General features: G+C 44.1%; 1 protein-coding gene across 1 annotated transcript in view; it reads left to right on the forward strand.

Moving 5' to 3' along the window:
- Positions 1–21,677, forward strand: part of ACO2 (aconitase 2) — a 43,683-nt gene extending 22,006 nt beyond the window's left edge. Inside the window, exons 2-18 of the mRNA XM_009290025.2 lie at positions 5,483–5,625; positions 6,724–6,982; positions 9,253–9,345; positions 11,312–11,470; positions 11,878–12,028; positions 13,310–13,414; positions 13,676–13,767; positions 14,047–14,152; positions 15,255–15,412; positions 16,523–16,596; positions 17,308–17,419; positions 17,604–17,726; positions 17,924–18,079; positions 19,245–19,436; positions 20,177–20,309; positions 20,634–20,755; positions 21,179–21,677. Of these exons, the coding sequence (XP_009288300.1) occupies positions 5,483–5,625; positions 6,724–6,982; positions 9,253–9,345; positions 11,312–11,470; positions 11,878–12,028; positions 13,310–13,414; positions 13,676–13,767; positions 14,047–14,152; positions 15,255–15,412; positions 16,523–16,596; positions 17,308–17,419; positions 17,604–17,726; positions 17,924–18,079; positions 19,245–19,436; positions 20,177–20,309; positions 20,634–20,755; positions 21,179–21,316 (2,316 nt within the window). The 3' untranslated portion in view covers positions 21,317–21,677. The remainder of the gene's footprint in view (positions 1–5,482; positions 5,626–6,723; positions 6,983–9,252; positions 9,346–11,311; positions 11,471–11,877; positions 12,029–13,309; positions 13,415–13,675; positions 13,768–14,046; positions 14,153–15,254; positions 15,413–16,522; positions 16,597–17,307; positions 17,420–17,603; positions 17,727–17,923; positions 18,080–19,244; positions 19,437–20,176; positions 20,310–20,633; positions 20,756–21,178) is intronic.
- The last annotated feature ends 459 nt before the right edge of the window (positions 21,678–22,136 follow it).

Below are 22,136 nucleotides of genomic sequence, written 5' to 3' on the forward strand. Positions count from 1 at the left end.
CCTGGCCCCGCCGGGGTGCCCGGCGGGGGGGTGAGCCTGAGGGCGTGGGCCCTAACGGCGAAATAAAAAGCCTTTCCCGGCGGGCGTGCTTTTTTCTTCCTCTCGTCTTAGCTTTCTTCCCCTTACCAGCGTGCAGCAGCACAAGGTGACTCCTCGTGTGAGCGAGTGCAAAGGCTATCTTTTGGCTACTTTGCTTCAAAAATACCACTCAATATGAATGGAGGCCCCTGGGTGAAAAAGATGCCAGGGTCTATATATAAACGGGACCTAGGAAAACTGAAAAAGCAACCTGGACAGGCACATAAACTGCCTTTTTTTCCAAGGCAGTGATAGTGATTCTCATAGTCTTGTCTATCATGACCTCTAAAAATCACATTTGCCTGTAACATGAGCTCGCCATAGAGATTCTCTTACTCGAGACATTATTGTGTTTAACGTGTACTCAATAATAAAGATTTCATGATCTTTTAAAGCCTGGAAGGCAAATATTAGGATGCAATTTTCTTTTTTTTTAGGGCTGCAAACAGGGACAAGGAAGCTTGTGTTCCCCTTGATAAAGCATGTGATGAAGTCAGGCAATTTAACTTTTCAGTTTGCCATTTGTGACCTTGGCCAACGTGTTCCCTTTTTTTAGGGAGCCGAAGTAAGAATTTGGCTTCTAGTATTTTGAAAGTACTTTGTGAAGCTTAATTCATGTTTTATATTACTTTCTTACTTTAGAGGTAGGTGTTTTATTAATGTATAGCTTTTTTTTAATTTAAGCAAAAGTTACAGAATAACACCATTTCAGTTAAATTGGTATATTAACTCTTGTTAAATAATTTTTAATTTGTACTTTGAACAGAAAATACCATTCATAAAATGAAGGCAAATCCTTTATGAGGATAATGAATTGGTTCTCGTTTTATGGTGTGTCATCACATGAGAACAAGCAGTCATTTGCTAAAATTAATATTGTATAATGTAAAACAAAGGCTGTGCTAGCACAGTGAATATGGGGAATTTAGTATTTTGGGAGGCTGTCTTCTATTACCAGGCTCAGGGTACATGGTTTTTTCCCCTGTGAAGGACTAAATCTGTGATGGTAATCAAACATGCTTCTAGGTGATCTCTTTAGGAGGCAATTTTTTTTTTTTGCACATATGTAGTAGCCTAGAGATTAATGAATATGAGAATCACCTTGCCAACCACTGTGATAGTGCCAGCATTGACCATGGCACATGTTATTAACATCGGTTCTACTCATCTCCCGTCCTAGAACTGTTTTGGAATTGGAACTGCATACTTACCTCTGAGGGATATAAATTAGAATTAGCCTGGTTTGGGCTGGCTGTCCTATTTAAAGTAAAATTATTCTAATAGCCTCAAGATCTTTTTCTTGCCTATCTGAGAGATGCTTTTAGTAGCATTCCATTTCTTGAGCCACACTGGCTGAGGATTGACTGAATGAGTAGTACTGTACAACTCTAAACCATCTAAAGTATCAGGGTTTTATGGAGGCCTTGTAGGTAACTACTGAAATTGTGTATAGGAAGCTTTGTGTATGCTGGCAAAAAGCAGTGCTGGCTGGAGCTAAACTGATCTTCAGAACCCTAATTTTGGTTGCTCTTTGGAGGTGGGTCTAGAAAATTAGACTGCATTTACAATTTGATTATACCACACTACTTTTTTTAGGCTGAATCACAGTGAATATTGGAAACTTGGCCAGTGTTCTTAGATCAGAGAGGATGAGGAAAGATGGTATTTTGGATTTCAGCTAGGATTTCTAGGATGGATTTCCCAGATAGGAATGCATGTAGCACAGTTGCTACTCTTTTGAACGTGAGCTTTTGCTTACTGGACTTGTCTGCCATATCTGCTGCCAAAATGTAAGTTAGTTTCTGAATTCAGACTCCCCTTGCATCTGGACCATTCACTGCAGTGAGCTAAATGCAAGATAGCTAGCTTTTCAAGATGGGCTTTTAAAATCTATAAAGGTAAGTGTTGGCTTCCTTACAGAGATTTCAAAAATAATGACCCATTTAATAGGCTGGCTTTTTTGTGTCTTTTAAGGAAGCTTTTTACCTGCCAAAATACCATTAGACTTAGGAGCCCTGTAATGATTACTGCCGTTTCTTTTACTGAAATCTGAATAAGGACATTCAGGTGCTGGGATAACAAATTCAATGCCAGATGAGAGGAGATCACTTGGCAGCTGTTTGCTGGTTGGTCAGTCTGGAAATTAACAGTTCCTGGATATAAGGGAAAATGTATAGATTGCTGGCTGCCTACTTCCCTTGGCTGTTGGTCTCAAGGCACTTCTCACTGCTCAGTAAAAAACCACCACAGAAGCCCCCCAAACCACCTACTATTTCAGGGAAGAGTGAGAGGGAATGAAGCTGGGAACTGTTAGGCTTGTGGCTTTTCCTTAATCTTGTAGTTCTGCCACCCCGTTTCTGAGGATGCAGTGTAAAAAGGACAGGCACGGAGAATCGGCAAGTGTGATGAGTGATACATTGTAGATTCTTTATGAGGAGAGATCAGACTTTTTAACCAGGCAGTATATGCCGTTGCTTATTGTTGGTGATGGATCCTTAGGCTTGCTGGGCGCCAACATGAGAACAATCATATTGAATCAAATTAATTCCCAACAGAGTAGAGATGTGGGATGAGATTTAGATCCCAGTAAAATGAAGATAGCACTTTTTTAATAGGTGCCTTTTAAAAGTCTTATGTAGACAAAAATGATTCTTAAAAGGCACCTATTAAAAAAGTCTTATGTAGACAAAAATGATTCTCTAGTCTTCTGAAACTGATTGGCCTAGGTGATCATTTTTACCCAGTCTTACTGGCCATCACAGAAACAGACCTTCAGTTTTCCAGACTTTTCTTGCTACTCTTCATGTCCAGACGGGATCCTTCACCTCAAACATGCTTATTTCTCTCCCTTCCCACTTCTGGTAGCCTGAAGTTGTGGTCAAGCAGAAGTCAACTACTTTGTATTGCTACTTCTGCAATTACTATTTGAATATTTATACGGTATTTGAATAAATACTAAATTTCACAGAGCCATTTAGCGAATTAAAAAGGTACATAGATGTGTATGTTCAAAAGGAAAAGATGTTGTCTGAATTTTATCTGACATGTTTCTTTGCACCTCTTTTTGGAGAGCCCTGCTTCGACTTTTTATCGTAATCAGCTTTGGTCCCAGGCAAGACTAGAATGCTATGAAGCCTCTGCTTTAATTTCTAAATCTGTTCTCCTTCTGTACTCTGAATTACGGTGAAATTTAGCTTTCAGTTTACTGGGTGACATGGTGGAACTCTGTTAATCAGTTGTGCTACAGGGTTAGTTTGAGGGGAAAAAGAAGGAATTACTGCATTAAAAAAAATACCTTTCCTGGTCTGGGGAAGAGATTATCATTTTTCCATGAACACTGAGGAAATCCCTTAGTGGTTTTTCCAGCCACTCTGGCAGCTGAAGACTTTCACAAGATAATGGATGTCTTGTGAGGTAAAGACAACGTTGTCCACAGCATTAATTGTGCTGGGTAAGTGGGAGGGGGGGGAAAGCAGAACAAAACAAACACAGAAGTTATGTGGCCACTAGGTAAAGAGCAGCTTATGTATGTTAAACATTGAGAAGCTGGGTGGTGTTTGGTTTGGTTTGTTTTGTTTTGCTGGTGGAGGAAGGAAAAGTCTCACCTCTGATACCTGTGATACATTCTGGAAGTTCTAAACTAAAGTGCAGCACAGTGAAATTTGATGACCAGGTTTCATTTGCACTTCTGGAAGAGCAGTGCCCTCTTTTGTACTGCCACGTTCACTTATTTCAGATTTTCTTTAATGAAAATGGTGTGCAGCTGCTGTAGGTCTGTATTGCTCTTACCGAAAGCTATATATCTAATAGCTTAGGACTGTTTGGTAAAAAACCAAACTACACCCTTATTGCTAGTGTGCTGGCTATTATGATCTTGCCTAGATTTCCTGAACTTTTTATTGTGTAAGATACTAACAAATGTTATCAAAAGGACAATAAAACAAGAAATTAAGATAAAAATTGGTGATGTCTCATTGATCATGATTACTTCAGGTGATGTTTTCAATGCTGGTAACAAGAAAACTGGAAAAAATGTTCACAGGGAAAAATTAAAAATGCTTGAACAGATCTAAAGAATTGACTAGCATTTTTGATAACACAGAAGCAGTGGTAGGTACTGTGATTGTGGTCTGCACAAGGCATATTTGCTGATTTACAGTCATACATACAAAAGGGATATTTAGTGCAATACTGCTATGTTTATTAACCTGTACTTATCAAAACCTTGTAACACTAAAGTAGAGGATGAATGGCAAAAAAAGATTAAGATTAAAGAGTAATACTGGAGGAGGAAGAACTCTGAACTCTTGTCTTCAGTCTGTTTCCAGACTTCTAGCGCCGATGACTGAGACTTTCAAAGGATGTAAGAAATGCACGTACCAAATCCTTGGAAGTTTTTATGGAGGCTGCCCTCTGACTCAGTTTTCAAAGCTGCATGAGAGCCTTTTAACCCTGGGCACTGACCTGTCTCTTCTAGGTCAGGTGCTGTAAAGGTGTCTCGCCATAGCCTGCCCTTCTCCCATGCTCCAGGGAACTGTTTCACTGTGGAGGCTGCCAAGCAAAATTTGGGTGCTTTTTTTTTATGGCATTTTCTACTGATGTGTTCAGCCAACAGTATAGTTCATCTGTCCTGCTGTTAACTCACCTGTAGGGCAAGTGCAGGGCCTTTCTTAGGGGAAAGGTGAGGATGCCTTCGTGAGAGTGAAGGTAGGTAGCGCATGGATCTGTGCAGCCAGGTTGGTGAAGCTGATGTGTTTGTTCCACATCTTGCCTCTCTCCTGCTCTGCATTACATCGTAGACCAGGCACGTACATCGAAGTCACTCTAGCTAGCATTGAAATGCGGCTCACCTTATGTGAAAATATAATGAGCTTTGTTAACGGTATGCAGGGACCCTGCATAGGGAACTTAGCATGTGATGGTGGAACAGACGGGTATCTGCTCAGTCCCATACTGTGTCACCTGCCAGTCCTTCAATATAAACTCAATACCAGTAAGCAAATACAAACCTAGGGTTAGCTTGCTTTGGAAACTGTGTAGGTTTTTCTCCACCATGGCTGTAATGTCAGGAGTATAGCAAACTGGTGTTTGCTTAAGAATTATTTCAGCATTGCCTGAAAGCAGATTTCTCACTGAAAGCGTAAGGCATCTGGTGCTATAAATAGAAATGTAAAATAATTTGGTAAATGCTACCCGTTCTGGGTAACCTGGTGTCTCACTGTTTAACATAATATGCAGTATTGTATGATCAAATGTTCGTTGGGTGCCTTTAAAAACTTTTGTAATTTTTCTATTCCTCAGCCTGTAAAATCCCAGGAATAACAACTGAAAAACAATTAGTTTATTGATATGTTATAGGAGTTCACTCTGCAAGGTTCCAGTGCTAATACTCTCCTTTTTCCAGCATGCCTTGAATAGTGGGATACGACGCTACCATGTTGCTCCTGTCCTGTGCCAGCGGGCCAAGGTGGCCATGAGCCACTTTGAGCCTAATGAACACATAAATTATGAAAAGCTGGAGAAGAACATCAACATCGTCCGTAAGAGGTAAGAGTGGAGGAGGGAAGAGGGGAGGGGCCAATGTGGAGAATTCAGCTCTGCAGTGACAGGAGAGGAGGAAAAAAATGTCATGGGCCTCTGGCATAGGGAATATTTTCTAGGGAGAGCAGCTTTGAGCGGTGGCAGTCACAAATGTAGTGAGTAGTAGTAGTGAGTTGAGTGTCCCCAGGTGGTAGTGGGGCACTGTGGGAAGGGTTGAAGGTTACGATGAAGCACTGTGACATGCAGAGAACCAGGCCAGTGCAGAGGAGGTGCTAGAAAGGGCTCTGTCCTCTTTTTTTAATGTCCTCTTTGAGGAGCCTTCATATTGGCCTTTGCTCCTTTCTGGGGAAGCAGCACGTGGGCAGTGGTCATTATAGGCTAATGCTCCTTTGCACTGTGTTTTGACAGTGAATGTTCTCCTGTGTTCCACTGTAGGCGTTGGGCAAGGAAAGGAGGGCTAGGAATTCATAGCATATGTAAACATTCTGACCTTAATCTGCTGACAGAGGCTTGTGTGCCTGTTAAGATGTCATTCCTGCTCCGCTTACCTCAGCAGTGTATGACATGTATGACAGTGTATTAACAGTATGACATGTCCTTCAGTCTTTGCGTCCTTTGTTAAATGCAGTAGCTCTCATTTCAAGTCATTGTATCTACTTAGTTACTTCTCAGAAGATCTCACCACTGAGATCCTCAACAGATACAGCTGCAGGATGAAAGGTCTGAGGTCATGAAACTCCGCTTAGTTGTACTTGCTGTGGGATCTGGTATTTGTGAATTGAGTCTGACCTCTGTCTCACCTCCACATTTGCTGTCCTGAGGTATGACTCAAGAAATGAGCAGAGTCAATGTTTCTTTTACTGTATAGGAAGATTATAAAAGAAAGCATAAAGCATCAATCCATATACTTTTGAACTTTCTGGACTGAGCCCTTGTTTTAGCCCACTGCCAGTTGGTATTTTAGTGCTGTAAGAAGACCATGCAGGTTTCTGTGTGTTAATAGGTCTTAACAGTCTGAGTGATATAGGGAAGCGTTCTGTTACATGCTTAAAAGGGCAAATGTTGAATTACACAAGATGCAGATACTAAAATTCTTCTCCCCAGGCTTGACCGTCCCCTGACCTTGTCTGAGAAGATTGTATATGGACACCTGGATGACCCAGCAAAACAGGAGATTGAGCGGGGCAAGACCTATCTGCGCTTACGGCCAGACCGTGTGGCCATGCAGGATGCCACTGCTCAGATGGCAATGCTTCAGTTCATCAGCAGCGGGCTGCCAAAAGTGGCTGTGCCTTCCACCATCCACTGTGATCACCTCATCGAAGCCCAGTCAGGTGGTGAAAAGGATCTTCGAAGAGCCAAGGTCACTATTGCAGAGACTTAAATTCTGTCTGTTTGAAAGCCTCTTTCCAGTCGAAGGAAGAGATGTTTTTTTCTTTACCCAGAAGGACAGCCATGAATCAGATATGGTAGCAGATTGCCTGTGGTGGTCAGCTCTGTAGATAGGTCAGATGCAGCAAAGAGACAGAGTAAACAGATCTTTGGGAGCTTTTCAGCTGAGATTCATCCATTACATGGTTTAAAGGACCATGAATGTAGGAAAAGCTAGTTTTAATCTGTTAATGACGGAAGCCCAGGTCGTATGTGTGTTCTGGAGAGTGAGAAGATATTTCAGCTAAGGGAAGAGGAAAAAACTATTCCAAAGGGGAAAAAAGGAAGACAGATTACTCTAGAGAGTTATGCTCTATGCTGCAGCATGGCAGTGTGAAAAACTTCCTGAACGTGTGTCTGCATTGCACTGGTGTATCCTGTGAGGGTGGAGCAAATAACTACTTTCGTTTCCCAAACCATTTGCTAGTGATTAGCTGAAGAACACTAACTGAAGCATGTGCAGCTTTCAGGGCTAGCGAGGGTAGCCCTTTAAATGTGTATAGAAGCATGGAGGATGTTGCTTTTTATTTGGGAATTTCAATGTGGTGTTTGTCCAACTGCTGATTCACTGCCTTTTTTAAATTTCCCGCTCACTGTTTTACTGCTTATTCCTCTGTAGGAGCTTCTGTTAAATATAGACATATTCACCTCTGTCCTGCATACCACAATGCATCTGCCAAGGAAGAACATGCTCTTAGCATAGCAGGGAGGTGGGGGAAATCTTGTTACTCCCAAGTGGACCTAGCCTAAGTCCACTGTCAGAGCCAGGAGGAATTGTGCCTTGGATGTTGATACCAAAATTTACAAACAGTAAACAGTTTGTGGGGGCTCAGCTGCATTTCAAGATTTTAGTCCATATCTATTCTCAGAAACTCCTGATGTTGAAATAACTGCTTCTGGCTTCCTCCTTCAGGCCACAGTAAAGCAACTTCTACCACTCAGGAGTGAGTTTGGGGAGTTCTTGCTCTGCTTGTCTAAGTTGTGCCCATGTTGTGTGATTAAGAATTTGGGACTTACTAAATAAGACAGTTTCTTCTCTTCCCTTCACCTCCAGTCTTCCCCATCCCTCTATTCCTGCATTTGTTCTCTGTAGTGCAATTATATTCGCTGCAGTCCTCAGCTGAGCCGAGTCCCTCCCTTGCCATCCTCTCTGCGCAGAGCAAGTAAAGGTCCTGCCGCCTTCTGACTGGGTTCTGCTTCTGCTGCTGCCAGTTGGCACACAATGAATGCTGGCAGGCTGGAGAGTGGTTTGGATCTGCTCCTGGCACATCAGCATGCTTTACTCGGGGAGGGATGCACAGAGTGAAGTGACCCGACTCCCAGTGGAAAACAAGGCTTAAAGAACTGCTGCTGCCTCATGGGAAACTTCAGCAAATGTGTGCTGAGACAATTCTTCCATTATCTCCAGTTTCCCCTTTCTCTTTATTCTGAACCGTGGCTGCATGAGAACAGTCTTTAAGAAACTCTTTCCTCCTAATGCTTATCTTATCTACTCTGCCACTCCTCTGCCAAGAACTATCAGGACATAATAGTGTCATACTTCCTTGGCAACCATGGTTATTCTCACAAGCAATTTTCACAGTGTGACCTCCACCAGCAATGGTTATAGTGCAGCAAGAAAGGCAGCATTGTGTGAGTCTTAAACAGGGGACTTAGTAGAATGAGAAATGACACCCACCAACTCCCCTGGCAGCAAGCAACTTCCAGTTCCATTTCTTAATCTGTAAAAATAAAGCTGAAAGGCTTATCTAAAGGGTTTGAAATGTCTGCAAAGCACCTGTAAAGCAAAAGGAACAGCTGGTAGAGAAGGCAGGAGGGGTTAGAAGAAGAGAGGGAAACATGTTAAAAAAAAAAAACAAACCTGAGAATACAAGAAATTACAGAGCATTTTTAAATGCCTTATTGGCAGGGTTTTCCTTTAATTGTGCTATTTCCCTTGTGCTAGTTGGAATTGGAAACTAAAAAAGATGCTTTAGTAGAGCTACAAGTTGGATGAAATTAAATGGCCTATTACAACTGACTGGCAAACAGTCTTGATCCCTTTTGGTTTTAAGAGTGATGTGCACCTCCCTCTAGCTGCTACAAAACTGTGGAGCAAACTACAGACAGGCATGGGAGGGAAGTGAATGTGTTTGAATGAGCTCTTGATGTATGGAAGAACAAAATGTGTTACTAACGCTGTGTGTTTCCCTGTGTGAATAGGACATAAACCAGGAGGTGTACAACTTTCTAGCAACGGCTGGTGCCAAGTATGGAGTGGGATTCTGGAAACCTGGGTCGGGAATCATTCACCAGGTAAAGCGTGTGTGTGTGTTTGCAGTCTTTGAACACGCAGTGGCTCTTTTACCTTATGGTGAAGAGAGAGCTCAAGTGCGAACCCTTAGAGAATTTCACCAGCTTAGGGAAACAACTTGCTTTCCTTGAGGCAGGTGAGGTTTCTTGCTTGCACTCTCTCAGTTATCTTGACAACAGTGGTTTTTCTTAAAGGTTATTTTGGTCAAACTGTAACCTGATGCATGATTAGGTAGTGCCAACAGCATGCCATGTGAATCACAGAAGCTTGAAATATCTTAACTGCTTGTGGGCTGGCTCCTCTTGGTACGATTGGGACAGTAAGGTGATGCCATGAAGCTGGCTACGTAGGGCTAATGTGAATTGCTTTTGGTGGTAAGGAAAGCAGCTTTGGGAACATACTTTTTTAGGGTTATTTTGTATGCATTTGGTTCCATAAAAAACAGGAGAGTATATAAGGACATCAAACAGAGCAGCTTACTTTAAGTACTCAAGAATGGCAACACATAACGAGTTGCTATGTGAACTGAATAAAATGCAAAACAGTTTCCAAGTGTGAGATTCTCTTGTTATAGCACTTGCACCTTAAAAGAATATGACTGTCCCAAGATAACTTACCACTTAATGAGGCTTTTTGTTCTTTAAAACCAACAGCTAGCAGGATTTCCCTAACTTGCTCTTGGCTGATTTGCTTTGTGGGTCCAGTAGACATTTTTTCATTGTTCCTCTGACTCGCAGGCAGTAAAAATTGCAGTGCAGCATGAAGCAAAAGGAGTAGAGAGGAGAATGGATGATATCCTGTCAGCAGGGAACTTGTGACCAGGTGCAGTCAAGAGCTCTCTGCTATGTTTTCTTAGCTATAAAATGAGTTACTAAGGTTACTTTAACTTGATGTGACACAACAGAGAAAGGAAATAGAACAGGTGAACTCCCCAAGGGGTTGTGGGAACACCTCAGGTCATTTGTGCTCTGAAACCACTTGTAGCACCTGTCACGTGGCAACATAGCTCCATGCCGTGGTTACCAGCTTTCTTGTGGCTGACTTTCTCTGGCTGGAGAAAATTGGTCGTGTTGTGTAGCTTCAGAGTCCAACTCTGGCAAAGTGAGTCCTTGAAAGTGACCTTTCTTGCAGATGTATTAATGTGAGCTACAAGCAAATAAAGCTGGAAGTACTAGAGGCAAAACCTTGGTCTTCTCAATAAAGGACCACCTTAGTTCTGTCCAAGCTGTTCTGTAATGCACGTGCTGTGAGTTCTGCGCTTCTCAGGAAGGCTGTCCATAACGCTGGTATGGCACATACGCAGTGAGAAGTTAATTAGCTTGAGTTCTCTACTCTTTTGCTACCATAGAAAACTCATCATTTTTCATTAAAGAACTGTTTTGTGGCTTTGCTACTAGTTGAAGAGTCTTGCGTGGAATCAATAGCAGCAATAAGGGAAGGGCAGCCTCTTGGTGTATTTGTGAGGGATTGTTCTATGTGATTAGGTTTTGGCTGGCAGCATGGATTGGAGGAGCCTGTTGGTATTTATTGCTGTGGGAGCGTAAGGTCTATGAAAGGTCTTGCTAGCATTGGATAGGTAAATTGGCTTGCTTAGCAGTTGATCAAGGGTTTGGAGACTAAGGAACAGACTCTTGAGCCCTAACAAAGGTAGCACCTTAGCAAAAGCCTAAACTGGAAGGAAAGAGTCTTCCAGTGAAAAAATGGAGATAATTTTTAAAGTTTTCTTACTATCCTGGGATGAGCAAGGATCCTTGGACTGAGACTTGGTACCTTGTTCTGTCATTACATCCTCCACAAGGAGTTTGAAACACAAGCGAATTTACAATCCAGAAGAAATTCAATTTCTTTCTTGCTACTGAAATCTGCAAATACAAACTAACCTAAATTCTTGTTCTTGTCTTCTTTCTTGCTGTCTTCCCCCTCCTTTCCCAACAATCAAGCAAGCAAACTATCCATTTTTATTTTCAGATCATTCTGGAGAACTACTCCTACCCTGGGGTTATGCTGATCGGCACAGATTCACACACCCCCAACGGAGGTGGCTTGGGAGGAATCTGCATTGGTGTGGGTGGAGCTGATGCTGTAGATGTCATGGCAGGAATCCCTTGGGAGCTCAAATGCCCAAAGGTAGGAGCAAAAGGAATACTAATCTTCGATGTGAAGGGTGAGATATAAGATATGTGAGAAACGTTGATTTTCAGGCACTATGTATATAAGGCACTATATACCATTACAGTCTTGTTTGTAATCACACGCCCGCTTAAACAGCTGGTCTATGATTCATTGGCAGCTCTGAGTTTCCATTTCCAGCCTTTTTATTCAGGGACTGAGAGCGATAGGTGAGTAGTGATCTCCCTTCAGTTGGCCCTGTCAGTGGTTTCAGCCCTTGTGCACGTGTTCTGATCCTTCAGGATTTTCTCCTTTTTGGTATTTTGACCACCCAGATTCTTAGGAAAAATTCTGAGGAATTGTTTTGGCTGCTGAAAGGAAATGGTGTCAGTATTTTTTTTTTTTTCCCCATTAATGTTGCTCAGGTTATTGGTGTAAAACTGACTGGCAAGCTTTCAGGCTGGAGTTCTCCTAAAGATGTGATCCTGAAAGTGGCTGGCATCCTCACTGTTAAGGGTGGAACAGGCGCCATCATTGAATACCATGGGCCTGGTGTGGATTCAATCTCTTGCACTGGTAAGACAGAACGAACCTCTTATCTGGAGTGGACTGTTGTTGGAGCTGGGTGTTGAGTTGTCTGTGGAAGCTGGGAAGGGAATCAGGCAAGAAGTGCTAAATGTTCTCCCTTAGCCTGGCCGGATGATTAGTACATGAGAGATTCGCGTTGTGAAAAAAAAGTGTGAAAAAGTGACCTCTCGCCATTAAATCTTCTTGAGACTTTGAGAACACTGAATGTTTAATTGTGAAGAATCCTGTAAGATGGTGTGTCAGGATAAGAGTATGGGTGGAGGTATTCCGGTGTATGCTTAGAGGGTGGAGATGCCAGAGATAAATGATGACATTTTCATTTCAGCCTAAAATAGGCTGTGGATAGAGGAAAGCAACAAGTTGAAGGGGGTACACGTGTTGACAGCTGCTAAAGAAAAAGCTTTTTAGAAAAGCAGGGCAGAGGAGAGACCAGAAAGCAGCAGTTTGTAACATGCAGTCTTACACTAGCTAATTGTGGGTCTTGGGTGCTGAATTTGAACCAGCAAAAATTGCAGTTGTCTGTAATGATGCTAGTTAGGACCAAATTATGAGAAGTGTCCCTTCCTTTGGCTTGAAGTGCAGCCTTCAAGCTGGGCTTCTCCTCTCCATTTCCATGGCTTGGCTACAACTTGGAATATTTGGTTTTACAAACTGAGAGCAATTTGGGATTTTTCTTCTGTGAAATCAGAGGAACTTGACCGGTGATATTTTCTTCTAGCTCGTTAAATGTAAAACAGCAGCTTGTACAGCTTCATGGCTGTGTCCTTGAAAGGCATGGGTGATCCCAGTGTTGTGAGCAAATGAGGGGTTTTTTTATTGTGTTCTGTCACTGGAAGCTTTTTATTCAACCCATTAAATTTCTCACAGATTTCTGGCTCTTCCAGTAAAGATAAATGAGGTGGTAGGGAGGGACAGGACACTCATTGCAGGTAGCAGAGACACTGCTCACTGCTGTAAATATATTTGGTGCTCGGTGCAGACAGGGGGTTCCCTGTCATCCCTTCCAGTATCTGCAAGAATCAGTGTAGCTTTCAGCTCCTTCCTTGCAGAAAAGCCTGGTCACAGGCACTGTATCGATCAGAAACGTTAGGGGCTGAGCCAGCCATTATGTAGTCAGTGTGTCCTCTCTGCTGTGTAATTGGGCTTCTGTGGCTGATGCCCTGATTTGTCTTGGCTTTGCTGTCTTTTCCGTGGACTGACTTTTGGAGAACTGGGTGGCCTTGGACTTTCTCATTGACCCTGTGGTCTCTTCTCCCACTCCTTCTCTAGGAATGGCAACAATCTGTAACATGGGGGCTGAAATCGGAGCTACCACATCGGTCTTCCCCTACAATGCACGGATGAAGAAATACTTGGGCAAGACTGGGCGAGCTGGTAAGAGGGTTTGGGGGTTGAAGTGGGTAGATGTGTGGGTTCAAGTGAAGGTGTATTCTGGGAGCAGCATCCTCCTGCAGTGGTGTCTGATGTGACTTCTGACCTTGCGTGGTCCCGTAGGTCATCCGATACAAGCGGGGAGTCTGTAGATGAAGTGGCTGGGGAAGTATATGGTGGACCCCCTGTGTTTAGCCATTCCAAGCTTTTTCTTTTCCCTCATATTTGCTGCACTTTTCAGATCTCCCTTCTTTCTTATTCCAGACATAGCTGCGCTAGCGGACGAATTCCAGCAACACTTGGTACCGGATTCTGGTTGTCAATATGACCAGGTGATAGAAATCAACCTCAGTGAGGTAAGGCTTCCTTCCTGCTTGCCATCTTGGACGTTGTGATGTGACTGCTTTGTGTGAATGAGGACCAAGCTGGGAGTTTGATGCGACACCCCTGGCGCTGTGCTAGAACATTTAAAACACTCAGGTCTGCTTCGCTTGACAGCTCCTGCTCTGGTTTCATGCAGGAGAATCCTATTTAAACAGCTTTGAGATAGAGCTATGAAAGGAATTGATTTGCTGCTGTGTTTTGGGGTTTTTCTTGGCTACTGTAATTTCTGACTTTGTCACTGTTTCTTAAAGCTGAAACCGCATATCAATGGACCTTTCACACCAGACCTGGCGCACCCTGTGTCAGATATTGGTGCTGTGGCAGAAAAGGAGGGCTGGCCTGTTGATATCAGAGTTGGTGGGTAGCATTTGCTCTTTCCTCTGCCTTCATCCTTGTGGCATAAATGTTGCTGTCTTGGGATAAGCGGTTGGTCACATAGCTTGGGATCCAATCCTTTAATTACTGCTGTATGTCCTTTGACTTTGCTGCAGTGTCATCTCTTCATGGCCATATGGATTTGCTGGGAAGAGTAGTGACCACCTGGGCCAGGTGTGTGGGGTGAAATCTGGGATAGTTGGAGGGATTTTAATCTCAAGAGGCAGACAATTTTTTTTTTTCCTTCTTGGAAACTTTTGAATGATTGGGTTGACAGGAACGTTACCTGTTGAAGAGCACCTTTGTTAAAAGTCTGTTGCATGGATTTGTCTGTTGCAAAGATCCGTCAGGAGCCAGGAGCATGGTTGTCAGTCCTCCCAGCAGTTGGCTGTTGAGCTCTCGGGACATAGTAAAGTTAGTACTTGCTGTCCTAAAGAGCAGGCTTGGATACTTGTATACTCACTTGTGGGGCTGTAACCTGTCAGCTGGCTTCTCAAGTGTTGCTTGCTGGGGGAATGAAAAGAATGCAAATACGTTGTAAAGGCCACATCCCAGGTGGGAAATGTGTTATTCAGTAGTGTTACAAATAGGATCAAGAGCAGCTGTAACTGAAAGAGAATTTATTTTTTGCCGGTTAGCACCAGAATGCTGTCAGGACAGTATAGTATGTCCTCATGTGGTCTTCGTACTGTAACAAAGGATGCTTTCTTTTCATCATTTCCTCCGTTTCTGGCCATCTTGATTCGAAGCCTTTTCTGTCTTTGTGGAACAATGCCTCTCTGTGGTAATTGGCTTAACCAAAGTGCAAGTAGGCGACACTCTGATCTTGTAAAATGATAACCAGACTAGTGACCAGGTAGTGTGTTCTGACTGTGCAAATTCCAAAGCCAGAAAAAGGATTGCTTGTGACTGCAGTATCTTGTTGGGAGGCTTGGCAGTGTTAGTACCTGAAACCGTTTCAGATTCCTCATCAGCAGAAAACATGGTTGTCCCTTGTTTTTTCTGCTGAGAGAGGAGTCAGAGAGAAGATTCCTAGAATGGGGGGCTGCAGTAACCACCTCCCTGTTTCTGTCAAACACCACAGGCTTGATTGGCAGCTGCACCAACTCCAGCTATGAGGACATGGGACGCTCTGCAGCAGTGGCAAAACAGGCACTAGCGCATGGATTGAAGTGCAAATCTATGTTCACAATCACACCAGGCTCAGAGCAGATCCGTGCCACCATTGAAAGAGACGGTTATGTGAGTATGACTGCTCTTTACGCTTCCAAACAGTAAGTGTTAAACTCTCCTCCAGACAGTACTCAGGAGTCCGGAGGTAACTAATGGAAACCTCTTAAACTTTGTCTTCACTTATTGCTAGAGGTGCTATTACTGATGTAGTAACCAGTCTTGTGTTACTACACCTGTGGGTCCTGCCATCACCTTGACGGTGTTTTGACCTGATATCTTTACTACCTGGGTGTATAAGAACAGGTTTGGAACTGGATAGAGCTGAGGCAGTTATCAGTAACTGGGGCCCTGAGGAGATAACAGTATGCATAGCAAGGGATGCCTTTTGCTTCTGGGATTCTGTGGATGGCCATGGCTGCATGGCTGATTGCACCCACCTGCAATCCAGTTTTCTCCTTTAAGAACAGTTTAGGATGTGGGCAAGCCCTTTGTCTGTAGGAAGGAAGTTCCCATTCTAGACTAAACTTATGGCAAAACTCATGTTTGATTAAAATGAAGTGTTTCTGTAGAGGAACCACCACCTACTTTCTCCCCTTTTCTGTGGGGAGCAGAAAATGATGTTTTAATTAGTTCTAATATTTGGTAAATACTAGATGCTGTCACAGCTTGGGGACCAACCATATAAGTCTACATGTGGATATGTCCAGCCAATGCTTAATGCCTCCTCCAAGAAGTCCACAGTCATACTTTTCCTTAACAGCTGCCCTCCTAATTGAATCGTTTGCTGAATGGACTGAACAGGCACACATGCTTGCCTGCACTTTCACCAATTCTCTCCTTACATGGACAGGAAGCGTGTAGGATATTAATCAGTCCAGCCACTGCCCTTCAGTCAAATACCTGCGAGTAGCTGGATTGCTCAGTTTGAAGTAGGTAGAGAATGGGAACACCATGGCAAATCATCCTGGGCTCTTCCCCAGTGTTAACTTACAGCTTTACTGGGATCAAACCCCATGTATTTATAAAAGTGACTCAAAACTTGCAAGTGAAACAAGGAGGGGAATTTTCTCAGGCTTGGTGCTTTCTGTTAGAAGACAGGTGTCCTCTTCCCCTGAAAAAGCAACCCCAGAAACTTAGTCCAGACTTTCTACTAGTAACAAAGTTGTTCTCTGCCCCCAGGCGCAAATCCTGCGAGATGTTGGAGGGCTGGTTCTTGCCAACGCGTGTGGGCCGTGCATTGGCCAGTGGGACAGGTAAAGTGAAAGACGGACCTCACTCTAGCTTTGTATCTTTTAGCTCCTAAAGTGCTCTTTGAAGCCAAATTTGATTGTAAATATAACACACTGGGAATTAAAAATAAATGCTTAAAACACCATTGGCCATAGCTGTCTGATGTGCACTGGAGGAGGAGAAGCGAAAGACTGCAGATTTATATTGAACCTTTAGACGAATGAAGCTGCAGAATGGCCAGAAGTGTGGCCACACCTGGAGGCTTCTTATAGTAGGCAAAAAATGGGGAGAGAGATTTGTTATCTGTGAGCGGGCGGACTGGAGTTCGCATGGTCCTTGTAAAATAGGAAAAGTGAATTGGTCCAACTTCAGTCATTGGAGTGGCAGGGAGGAAAATTCCCAATAGAAGGGATGGGAGGCATATTCTCACGTGGCTTTGTCATTGCTAATGGTGGGATGTCCAAAAGCAATGTACTTAGTTGATTATTGTTTAGGTGGTTCAACAGTGCACAACATGGGCTATGAAAACTGCTCTAGGAATCAGTGTCTGACTTGGTTTTGCACTGTCCTCGGTTTTGAGCCTGTGCTTAAGGGAGGAAAACATGTCCAGGCACCGATTCATGTTTCCAAAAGATAGTGATTGCTACCAAAACCAAGCTGGGGGATTTTAGCAGCGAGACAGCTAGAAGCAATATTCCCTTTGGATTTGATGAGCATGTTTGTTTCTTTCACAGGAAGGACATCAAGAAAGGAGAGAAAAACACAATAGTTACGTCCTACAACCGGAATTTCACAGGTCGCAATGATGCCAATCCGGAGACTCATGCATTTGTGACCTCTCCGGAGGTAAGAAACAGCCAGAGGGGGGCCGTGGAATAATTCAGGGTGTCAATTCCTCTGTCTGCAGAAGAGACCCAGTGTAGCTTGGTTTGTAGCTTGGCTGCTGGCTTTGAGACTGTTAGGTGTAGGACTTTCAAATGAAGAGATTCGGGGTAGAATATGCCTTTAAATTTGTAATTTTTTCTTTCAGATTGTCACAGCCCTGTCCATTGCTGGCACTCTAAAATTTAACCCTGAGACAGATTACCTGACAGCAGCAGATGGGAAGAAGTTTAAACTAGAAGCACCTGACGCAGATGAGCTGCCCAAGCTGGTAACTGCTCGGCCTGGAGATGGAGGGAGGGAAGGCCTGTCACTAGTAGTGTTTTATATGTAGTAAGGGAACTTCCATGCACTGACCTCTTCCTTAGTGTTAAAGCTAGAATGGGTGCAGTTGCCTGTATTGGCTTGTTCTCTTCAAGTCTTGTTGGGGATGGCTGAGGCTGACGATTTTCCTTTCTTCTTTGGAAGGAGTTTGACCCAGGTCAGGACACCTATCAGTACCCTCCCAAGGATGGCAGTGGGCAGCATGTGGATGTGAGCCCCACCAGCCAGCGCCTCCAGCTTCTTGAGCCCTTCGATAAGTGGGACGGCAAGGATCTAGAAGACATGCTGATCCTCATCAAGGTCAGGAGCGAAGTGGGGGAACACTGACTATGACAGGACTGCTCGAACAGGGGTTTACACATCAATTGCTAGAAGCTTTGGATGTGCCTTTGAGCTATCTTGTGATTCCCTCCCCTACAACTACATTGGTATGGAAAGTGAAGCAAAGGTCTTCCTTCCTTCCAGGTGTTTCCTTCTGATACTTCTTTCTATTATAACTAAGAGACTTTTCTCATTTGGGCTAGCGGTTAGCTAATACCATGAAAAATGAAGCTTGTTATACCATGTAGTACGATCCTACCCATGCCATGCAGTCTGCAGAATTTGTCTCAGTTATAACCTGCAGCGGAAAGGTGGATGGGTTCTTTAATTAGCATCTCTAATACCTGACTGTTCTAAGATGCATTTTGTCTGAAATGAGGTTGTTAGGAACTTCTCATCCATCAGTATGTGTGTTCTCTTCCCGTTTTCTAGAAAGATAAATTACTTCACAATAGTTAAGCATTGCATTTCAGTTTCTTTAATGAAGACATGGGTTTCTCCTCGCTGCCTGTGGTGAGTTAACAGGATAAAAACTTCAGTTAATACAGTGATGGGTTCTGAAATGCAATCCCTTAGGAATTGACCTTCAGGAACGTTGCCGATTCTCAGTGGCAGAGAGTTGCAGGTATTCCCAAGGGCCATACTGAGCTGTGCTTGAGTTTTTGACACAGGCAATCCCTTTGCAAGCACTTTGGGACTTGCCAGTTGGAAGGCCGTTATCTCTGGTTGGGAATTCTGTTCTTACAAGCTGAGAAGGCTTATGTGCAGATTGGAAACTTAGAGGAAACACTTGGCATCTTGCTGAACTCCCCCAGCAGGGAGGCTGAGCTGTAGCAGGAAGGGCTTAATTGCTTTTTGTACTTGAAGAACCTGCTGCTGAGGAAAGTGAGGACATGGCAGGAGGTGTCATGGCTAAGCTCATTTTTGTAATTTACCCTTTGGAACAGGGATGTTCTTCCTACCCAATGCATGCAGAATGACCATTGTGTTCTGCCTTAGCATGTCTTGATTCTGTAACAGATGCAGTTCTCTTGGGTCCGTGCCCTTAAAAAGAGATGTGAGGATCCTCCAGAATAAAAAGGGTTGAGGAAGGGTCGAGTCACTGATCCATCCTAAGACATTCTTCTCTTCTACTGCCCTTTAGGTAAAAGGGAAATGCACCACTGACCATATTTCTGCAGCCGGACCGTGGCTTAAATTCCGTGGCCATCTAGACAACATCTCCAACAACCTGCTCATTGGCGCCATCAACACTGAAAATGGCAAAGCCAACTCTGTGAGGAATGCATTAACCCAGGAGTTTGGGCCAGTCCCGGACACGGCCCGTTACTACAAGGTGAGACTTTCCCCTGATGCATCTATTTTAAGAGGATGTTTACACTTTGGGCAGTCTGTGCCAAGGCTGAGGATCTCACCCTCCTGCTCTCAAGTAACAGCAGCTGTGAATTCACTCAGCGTTGAGGCTTTTTCTTGGGACTTACTCTGATGATGGCAGTTCCTGTAGAAGATTCTCCCCCTACCTGGTACGGGGAAGGGGGAGGGAAGATCCTGTGACCCAGAGGGGACCAGAAATCATAGATGAAAGGGGAAGAACTCCCTTTGGCACTGCACACCTTACAAGGCACGAGTGTCATCAGACTGCAACTAAGTCTTGCCTCCTGGAGTTGTTTCACCTGTGACTAGTCTAATGTTTAAATAAATTCTAATCTTGTCCCCTTCATTCTTTAAAACTTGGCTTAGAACCTCAAGAAATGTCCTTTCACCCTCTGGACAGCTTGGTAGTGGTCTCGGATTGGTTCTTCCAGTAGACAGAAGTTAAAGTTTTCTGTATTGCTTCCAGAAGTAGAGCAGGGATCATGGCTGGTGTGAACGCTGCTCTGGCACGGGACCACGGAAGGAAAGGTGGCAGCAAGGATTTGCTCTGGGTCCTACGGGCAATCCGCCTCAGCCCTCGTTAGCGAAGGGTGCAGTGCCTAAGTGCTGTGAAGCACTTAATTCCTTTATTTCTGTCTTTCCTCGGAACCAAAGGGAGCAGGTGTCATAGCACAGCAATGTCATCTGTTTCTTTTGTCACAGAAAATGGGTGTCAAATGGGCAGTTATTGGGGATGAAAACTACGGTGAGGGATCAAGCCGGGAGCACGCAGCATTGGAGCCACGTCACCTGGGGGGCAGGGTCATCATCACCAAGAGCTTTGCCAGGATCCATGGTGAGTCGCGCTTGCCCTGTGATGTGTGTAAACAGAGGATGTATTTGGTTTGGGTGGAAGTGGTGGTCACCTTGCCCCAGGGCTCAACACCCATGGGCACCTACGAGCCCTACCTGCTGACAGATCGCATGGTCCCTCGTCAGGAATCCTGTTACATATCTAGTTAGATATGCCACAAACAGTGGATATGCTGCTTTTACTTCAAAGATAGTAATTGTTGCTGGAATACTACTCTGAGGAGCACCAGGCAGCCAGAAGGTAATCCTGATCCCGATCCCCTGCAGTGTGTTGTTACAAGCGTGCTTGGTGGCTTGTTCTCCACAGAAACCAATCTGAAGAAGCAAGGTCTACTGCCTCTCACTTTCGCTGATCCGGCGGACTACAACAAGATTCATCCTGTGGACAAGCTAAGCATTGTGGGGCTGGCAGACTTCGCACCTGGAAAGGTAACTGTCTGGGTGTCTTGTCATTGCAGTCAGGGGTAAGGGATGTGCCACTGTCCGGGAACAGCGTCGAGCTGTCTGCACGGGGCCTGAAGCAGCACAGGCACCCATGGGCAGTGCAGCCTGCCAGCCAGATGAGACGCTTTGCACCAGTGGTCGGGGGGGCTACAGAGCGAGTCAGAATCAGATCGCATTATTCTGAAGGGTTACGAGAAACCCTTGTACCATATTCTGAATTGCTGGACTTCCCTAAGCACGAGTGCTCCCTTGAAGGAACTGCATCCATGCTTCTATGTTAAGATCCCCCTCAGCTATAATTTTTCATTTTCAACCCTTTAAAAACATATAGGAGTTTTCCTGTGAGAAGCTTCAGTTAGCTTGCTCCCTTGAAAGAGAAGGGAGGAAATAACTGTCTTCTTCCTTTAGCCTCTGAAATGCATCATCAAGCATCCCAATGGGAGCCAAGAAACAATCATGCTGAACCACACCTTCAACGAGTCACAGATAGAGTGGTTTCAAGCTGGCAGTGCCCTGAACAGAATGAAGGAGCTGCAGCAGAAATGAAGCTAAGTGCGCACAATGCCCCAGTGCACTGGACTCGATTCAGCTTTGGCATTTTCATGAAAGTGCAATTCCATGCCTACTGTTGGAATAAATGTCTGATCAAATGTAACCATAGCTTCCTTTTTGTTATGGTACTTCCTCTTCACTGACACTATGAAAAGGGAGTGCAGCTAGGCTTACTTTTGTCTTTTAAATTCCCCAGCTCCCTTTTTCTATTTTGGCTCAATTTCGGTTGTCCCACAGTTATTTATATTTGGAAATAACCGGCTAAGGTGAGTTTTTCTGCTCAGTTGGTTGTTTTCTGCCCATTCACTTTACTGATGCCTAAAGAAATAAAATGAAAATAAAGAATGTGACCGTCTCTTCTGCCTCATGGTGTTATATTCACAATCCTGCTCTTCAGCCCCTGCTTCCCCTGTCACTGTTGCTGGGAGGGTGGGAAAGAACTTCTTGGAGATACGAGATGGTGCCTGCCCAGTTCTTACTGTGTAAATCATTGCTGTGCACAAAAACACATGGTAAAAAAAGAGCCCTCACAGCTGTCTTGCACTGTTTATCCCTTGATGTTAAGCTACTGCAGGCTACACTCATGACTATCACCGCCTTCCCAACTACATTCCTGTCCAGGGCAACAGTGCCACTACTGCAGCAATGACAAACTTGCAAGGAGCAAGTGATTTATACGCTTTCCCAGCATCGTGGTGCAGTAAACTAGTTTCCTCAAGCACAGCTTGCCTTCTCCACAACAGGAGACTGATGTTAAGGAGTATCTCCTTGGAACAGCGCATAAAGCAAGGCAGCTGCCACCTTGCTACACTCC

The sequence above is a fragment of the Aptenodytes forsteri genome, unplaced genomic scaffold (genome assembly GCF_000699145.1).
Source record: "Aptenodytes forsteri isolate BGI_AS27 unplaced genomic scaffold, ASM69914v1 Scaffold284, whole genome shotgun sequence".
Taxonomy (NCBI): Eukaryota; Metazoa; Chordata; class Aves; order Sphenisciformes; family Spheniscidae; genus Aptenodytes; species Aptenodytes forsteri.